At 35.2% G+C, this 7,860-nt stretch overlaps 1 protein-coding gene across 1 annotated transcript; it reads right to left on the reverse strand.

The window, feature by feature from the left end:
- Positions 1 to 60: 60 nt before the first annotated feature.
- LOC128534479 (protein FAM133A-like) lies at positions 61 to 2,375 on the reverse strand. The gene is made up of 4 exons (XM_053508922.1): positions 2,278 to 2,375; positions 1,217 to 1,667; positions 893 to 1,141; positions 61 to 617 (listed from the first exon to the last, which is right to left on the reverse strand). Exons 2-4 carry the CDS (start codon positions 1,338 to 1,340, stop codon positions 316 to 318), a joined length of 675 nt encoding a protein of 224 aa, XP_053364897.1. The 5' UTR covers positions 1,341 to 1,667; positions 2,278 to 2,375; the 3' UTR covers positions 61 to 315.
- Between the last annotated feature and the right edge of the window lie 5,485 nt (positions 2,376 to 7,860).

The raw sequence follows: 7,860 nt of genomic DNA on the forward strand, positions 1-7,860 counted from the left end.
AAGATAAGAAGTCAGTACCAGACGATAAAATACAATAGACAAAACACTACAGGCAGGATATGAGAGAACGTTGTTTTATTAACAATATGTTAACACAAACCCATTGTTCACCAGGGTATCAGATCATAAAACAAAAAGAAAAACAATAAAATAAACATGCTGCACTGGCAGCACCATGTCACCGTATAGGGGTCACGCAACTTCACCATCAGCACACCAACATTTCACATTATGAAAAAATAAAACTTGCCTGTTTAACAATCTTACAAACAAACAAAAATATCCTGCTAACATCCTGTTACATCCTGCATACATTCAGGCTTTCTTGGCAGAAAAGGGGATGAGCTGTTTGTTGTTTTTCATTTCAATTATCTTTTCTGCCAGCTCACCAACTATTTTTTTCTGACAAATTTGCGCTAGTTTCAGAAGTGTGTATTTACCCTTGAACTGGCTTAGGAGACTTTTGTCAGCTATGTAAATCTCTGCAATTGCTGCCGTGTCTTTCACGGCATTTCTTGAAACGCGAGCTTTCTTGAAAGCTGTGGTCATCCTGAAGCCTCTTTGCACATGTTTGAGGACACGCCGATATCTTTTCACCACATCCGAGATTGAGGCAACTGAAAGAAAAAACAATGTGAAGAAATCACCAATGAGTTCTGTTTTGTGTCTTGTGTGGTGTCTTAGTTGCAGGGTGAGACACAGGGTGAGACTTAGTTGCACAGTGCTTCCCAAAAAGCTGCAACTTGGATGAAGGTTTGATTTCATGTAATTCAAAAGAGAGATGATAAGATTGATATTGGTGGACAGTGTGCAGAATGTCTCAAATCCTAAAAATATAACCTCAACACTTGATACCTAAACAAATACAGCATGTCTTAAGAGCCTAACATACCTCGCTCTCCTTTTCCGCCTGACCTCTTTGCCTTTTTGTTTTCCTTCTTTCTTTTTTTGCTTCTCTTCTTGCCATTCTTTTTTTTATACTCCTTTTTCTTCTTTTCCTTATCTGAAGAGTCAGAGGTAGAGCTGGAGCTGGAGTCAGTGCTGGAGTCAGAGCTTGAATCAGTGCTAGTGTCAGTGCTGGTGTCCACCATCATGGCCGGTGGCCCCTCATCTCCAGTGGTTATTATCTCAATGTTCCCATCTGTCAAATGATAAAACAAACATAAATAAAGTATATATATATACATACATATATATACATACATACACCACATACCATTCCTTATGTCCTTGAGAAGTCGTCCAAGTACACCATGTTTATGTCTTCTGGCTAACCAGTAAGTCCACTCAATGAAGCAGAGCTGTTTTTTTAAGACGTTCTCAGACCGATTCCCCCGCATACGCCAAATTTCCCTCTTATATGTCTGCCACGCTCTCTCAATGTTTTGAGTGTGTAGTCCTGTTTGTGGATCTACATAATTCTGGCTGTGGTTGACTCTCACATGTTTGTAGCCCTCCTGGGAAAGGCAGGCATACGCTCTCCACTCATCACTCACTACAAGACTTTCTCTTTTGACATGTTTTTTGATGATTGGAACAAGGGTCTCCTTGTTTCTTCTCTTCACAAGTCGAAGAATTGGACGTCTGCTTGCAGCTTTGATTTCAAGTATACCAAAAACCCATGTTCGCTTTCTCTTCCAGGTGTTACCAAAGCGTCCTCTTCCATACTACCAAAACAGTATGAACAGTGTTAGAAAATAATCTGAATAGTCTCTTGACACTGTGGAAATGTATTACTAGTCAGAAATAATTACATGATAATAGACATTTTTTACAGTCTGCATGTCACAACATCCGGCTCTGATTAGTAGCGTAAAGGAATGGACAGATGCCAGTTTTATGAAGAAATTTTAAAAAATTCATCAATAAACTTAGCAATAAACGTAAAAAAAAAGTTTTTTAATTTTTACATTCACATGTGCAGTAGTTTTTATTTAACTATTTAACATTTTAATTAAATCATTATTTAAGTTTAAGTTTATTATTTATCTGTTAGTAAGCACTGTGCAGTGTTAATGTTCAATGTGGCTGACTGTCTCACTTTTAAACTCTGCAGAGCTGTAGCTGAATAGTTAGGCCTACTATGCTACTGTATTTTAATGCTGGTCATTATGGTGGTAACATTTTCCAATATTTTTGGAGGTGGTACTTGGTATAAAACATTTAAAAACCACTAATCTATCCTAAACTACAATGCACATACCGATGTCAATTCTTTCAGGTTCTAAAAAATGTAACACATTTCATCAAGTGCATTGAACATTTAGATTACATTACCTTGCGTTTATGGCAGAACTTGCTCTCATCAATGTGAACAATGACATTAACTCCACCAACTTTCTGCTTCTTTTTCTTTCTGTGCTTTTTCAGGCTTTTTACACAAATTCTTCTAAGTTTCTTTGACATCATAGAAAGTGTTGCTGTGCTTTTTGCAATGCCATCTTGAAGCATGTCTACTTGCCGTAGATGTAAACCTTGTGCAAATCTACAAAGGATTAACAAAAATGATTATCATTAAACAAGGACAGTATATTTTCACATTAAGAAAGCATAATAACAAAGAATATAAATAGTAAACAAAACATAATTTGTATATTTTATTTTGGCCACTAGTTTTTTGACTGTTGACATGCTGCTGCTCAAATTCTAAACATAAAAAAACATTAACATAAAAACACATTCTGTCAACTGTAACTGTCGTACAAAAGTAATGCCCCTAGTGACGGTGAGGAATCCAAAAAATATATATATATATATATATATATATATATATATATATATATATATAGTCATGTTTATACATTTTTTTATGTTTTGGTTATTGTAACATATGGCTATGATGACATAGTATGGGACATGCTTTTGAAATATAATATATTTTGCTATTATTGTATAATATCCTTTTTAATCCATACCGACATAAACTATTATAACGTGTTGTAGTGCAATTGTAATCTATGTACTCAAGCTCTAAACACATAGTGTAATATCCAAATATTGTACTTATGTAATATGCTTGCATTGCTTACCTATGTATGTACTTCATCCATGTAAATAGACTGCAGTGTGATTGTGAGAAGAGTGACTTTGACCTAACACTTCTTTTCAACCGTCCACATCTTTTACGTCGACACTCCCTGGGAAGTTTTAGGACATCAAATTGTATGATAAACATATATATATATATATATATATATATATATATATATATATATATATATATATATATTTTTTTTTTTTTTTATTTTATTTTATTTTTTTTACATATGGCCTTCAACACACACACACACACACACACACTGAGTAAATTGGATATATAATTAATATAAAAAATCTTGTAAAATCGAATCATGTTAAGTACCAATATCTCAAAACATTTGATGTACATGTTGAGAAATATTTAAATTGTTTTAAAAAAGTAATAAGGTGTTTAAAGAAATACAACAAACAAATAATTGTGCTCATAGTAGTGAGATACAAGAGTTACAAAATATGAAACTAACGTTACAGTTTACAATAATTTATTCTTACCAGATGAAATAATCCTTGGTCTGGGAAGCAACCATGCTCAGTTTATGCCCACAGTTCTTGCATTTAATTTTCCGTTTCAACAAGCCAATCGTTTGCAACCATTTTATTAATTTTAAAGATGATTTTTTAGTTTCTCTAACATAAACTTTAGTCAAAAGTTTTCTCTCCAGTGAATCCATACTATGGAGTGATGGGTCGTTCTTAAACGATTCGTTCTTTTTGAACGAATCTTTTAAATGACTCAGATAAACGAGTCGTCTCGGAGAGTGATTCGTTCATTTTCTATTGGGCGCGCATGCGCAAAGCATCGCAAAACCTCCGTATGTTATATACGGGAAACAGTTTTGAATGATTCTCAGCAATGAGTCTTCAAGTCCCGAGTCGTTCGTTCTTTTGACACGTGACTCCCATAAACGCTATGCGGTGCAATAGATTTAAAAGAACGAACGACTCAGACTGAAAGATATGATGGTGAGCTGCTCATTATGTTTGTTATAATATGCCCTTAGTTACATTGTAATATTTTCATAACTGGAACTATAGCCAAAATGTCTGTATGTTAACGTATTGGGGGTATTTTTTATTGAAAACGCAACATTTTAATTTATTTCTGATCAAAGAACCGAGTCACTTAAATGATTCGACCTTCCCATCACTAGCCGGAGGAGCTAGTAGGCTAACTATTCTTCAATTTAACGACCAAGACAACCAAAGAATTAAAAATTGGCGCACTTTCATTTCATTGGCTAATTATGTTATCAGATACACCAACCATAGATGAGTGTTCACACGTGACCAAGCACTTCTACAATCGGATTGGCCAAAATCTCACCGCCTGAAAATTTGGTTGTCCAGATGGTAAGAGTTAACTTCTTTTGGGTAATATTGTTCTTTTTTCTTATAGAAAGTATTTTTTATTACTTGCATGTGAAGTAAAATCATTATCAATTTACTATTCAGCATCAACATGTTTGATCCAGCACATTCAGTGCATCGTCCCTCACCTGGCATTGGGAGCAGTACGCTGGGTACCATGCATTTTACCCGGGCAAAGGCACGGAGGGGAAATGCCGAGAGCGAAGATGGAGGCGAATCCACGAACAAAAGTGGTAAGTTGTGTTTATAGACCTAAAGATAGTTTACATGAAGCTGATGTTTCGCGTGACGAAATAATATACAAAGTCAATTAAAATACACGAATGGACACAAATTCGCGCCGGACGATGTGTCACAAAAATACGCGTCTGATATAATTGAGAAAGATTTGATTGGGTAATTCATGTACAGTATTACTTTTTTTTTAGTTAGTTCTTAATTATTTTAATAATGTCATTAACATTGAAGAATTGAAATTATTTTTCTTGTATAGCCTGATGACTGCTGCCTCTACCCTGGGTACAATTCACTGAAATATTCTAAGTTATAGCAAAGTTCTAAACAATGCAGCTTGAAAGTCGAACACTAATGCATTTTTTTTTGTTTCTGTATATATCAATTTTGTACACATTATTTGTAATTCTTCAATGTTTCCTTAAAGGAGAAGGCCACAAGATTTACAGATAATGTACTCACCCCCAAGTCATCCAATATGTTTTTTCTCAGATTTATTAGTCTAAACACACATTATACACATTAGCCATAAGGTAATATAACAACTGGGGGTAACAGGGCTAGCTTTTGATTTTGACTCTGTGCCACTTACATATATTACAAATTTTATATGTCATATTGTGCAGCTGGTAAGATGGACAGTCTCAAGCCTGTTAAACAACACATTCTGTGGAAAAACAAGGCTGAGATGCTCCAGTCTCGGGTGGATGAGCTGCAGGAGGAAAATGACTTGCTGAGGAAGCAACTTGAAGAGAGGTCTGCACGAGAACAAGGTATGGATAAGTACAGCAGGTGGACCTCCAGAACTTGTGTGGGATTCAAAAGAATTCTGCCAGTACCATAACAATATGTTTAAAAATATTACTGCCAGCATTTCCATATTACTTTGGAAAATTATCAATCTGAAAAAGTGAAGACATGCATATGTGAAAGTAATTTGATCTAAAGCTATATGCTGCTGCTTTTTGTCCATGATATTTAATTGAAACAAAAAAGGGGTGCCTCAGTAGCCATCTACTTTTTCCATAGTAGGTCTAGACTTAGTGTTTAACTCTGCTTAAAAAATATTAACAGAAAAGGATATTTACATATAAACATACTTTTATTTAGACCATAATACTTACAGATTTAGTTGTTAAATTACTTTAATAATGTTAATTTAGTTGTCATTTGTAAGAAATTTGAATGAAGAATTGAAATTACTTCTCTTGTATAACCTGATAACTGCTGCCTCTACCCTGGGTAGAAGTCACTGAAATATCCTAATAGTTATAGAAAAGTTCTATACAATGCACCTGGGAAGTAGAACACTAATGCATTTTCTTCTTTTTGTACATATACAACCTGAGAGATTTTGTACACATTATTTGTAATGTCTCCTTAAACACAATGTTATCTCCACCACATTAATTACATTCTTTAAAGTTTTGTGGTGCCTATAGGCACAGAGCTGAGGGTGAAGTTATGCTTTACACTTTATTTATTTTTTGTTTTATCATTTGACAGATGAAAACATTGAGATAATGGCCACTGGAGATGAGGGGCCACCGGCCATGATGGTGGACACCGTCACTGACACTAGCACTGATTCAAGCTCTGACTCCAGCACTGACTCCAGCTCCAGCTCTGCCTCTGACTCTTCAGATAAGGAAAAGAAGAAAAAGAAGAATGGCAAGAAGAGAAGCAAAAAAAGAAAGAAGGAAAACAAAAAGGCAAAGAGGTCAGGCGGAAAAGGAGAGCGAGGTATGGTAGGCTCTTAGGACATGCTGTATTTGTTTAGGTATCAAGTGTTGAGGTTATATTTTTAGGATTTGAGACATTCTGCACACTGTCCACCAATATCAATCTTATCATCTCTCTTTTGAATTACATGAAATCAATGTGTCAATTCTGAAATCTGTGCTGTTTGTTTTTCTTCAATCAGTGACGATCTGCATTCAACTTGTATTTTTATTACAGGTTTCTTAAAAATGTTTCGAATGAAGTAAATAGAGAAACAATTTGTCTGCACTTACCTTTTATGTCTGGATGAGGTGAACCTGTAATTAATAGTTAAATATGAAAAATACAGTATACCGACTAGTTTTTATCTCTCTTTGTTTTTTAACCAGTAATCAGCAAATAGTCTTGCATGGGCTTAATTGGCAGACTGCTCTCACACTGCGTACTATAAAATACAATAAATGTTCTGAATCAAAGATAAACACCTTCATCCAAGTTGCAGCTTTTTGGGAAGCACTGTGCAACTAAGTCTCACCCTGTGTCTCACCCTGCAACTAAGACACCACACAAGACACAAAACAGAACTCATTGGTGATTTCTTCACATTGTTTTTTCTTTCAGTTGCTTCAATCTCGGATGTGGTGAAAAGATATCGGCGTGTCCTCAAACATGTGCAAAGAGGCTTCCGGATGACCACAGCTTTCAAGAAAGCTCGCGTTTCAAGAAATGCCGTGAAAGACACGGCACCAATTGCCGAGATTTACATAGCTGACAAAAGTCTCCTAAGCCAGTTCAAGGGTAAATACACACTTCTGAAACTAGCGCAAATTTGTCAGAAAAAAATAGTTGGTGAGCTGGCAGAAAAGATAATTGAAATGAAAAACAACAAACAGCTCATCCCCTTTTCTGCCAAGAAAGCCTGAATGTATGCAGGATGTAACAGGATGTTAGCAGGATATTTTTGTTTGTTTGTAAGATTGTTAAACAGGCAAGTTTTATTTTTTCATAATGTGAAATGTTGGTGTGCTGATGGTGAAGTTGCGTGACCCCTATACGGTGACATGGTGCTGCCAGTGCAGCATGTTTATTTTATTGTTTTTCTTTTTGTTTTATGATCTGATACCCTGGTGAACAATGGGTTTGTGTTAACATATTGTTAATAAAACAACGTTCTCTCATATCCTGCCTGTAGTGTTTTGTCTATTGTATTTTATCGTCTGGTACTGACTTCTTATCTTAAATGGTAAATCTGTTGTCTATTATTAATGGATGGCTGTATGTGTTCTGTTAATAGCTTATTGACTTTCTACAGTTATCAACTGTTTTTCACTTTATTTGGACAGTCCTAAAATGTATCTACATATGCTTAGTAGAGAATGCCTACTAATAGTCTGCTGAACGTAAACTGTACATTAGTTGACAAGCAACAGATGTGCAACTAATGTTTAGTTGACTATCAACAGATAATAAACTAGTGATTTTGGGAAAATAAAAAAG

Source organism: Clarias gariepinus, chromosome 12 (genome assembly GCF_024256425.1).
Source record: "Clarias gariepinus isolate MV-2021 ecotype Netherlands chromosome 12, CGAR_prim_01v2, whole genome shotgun sequence".
Taxonomy (NCBI): domain Eukaryota; kingdom Metazoa; phylum Chordata; class Actinopteri; order Siluriformes; family Clariidae; genus Clarias; species Clarias gariepinus.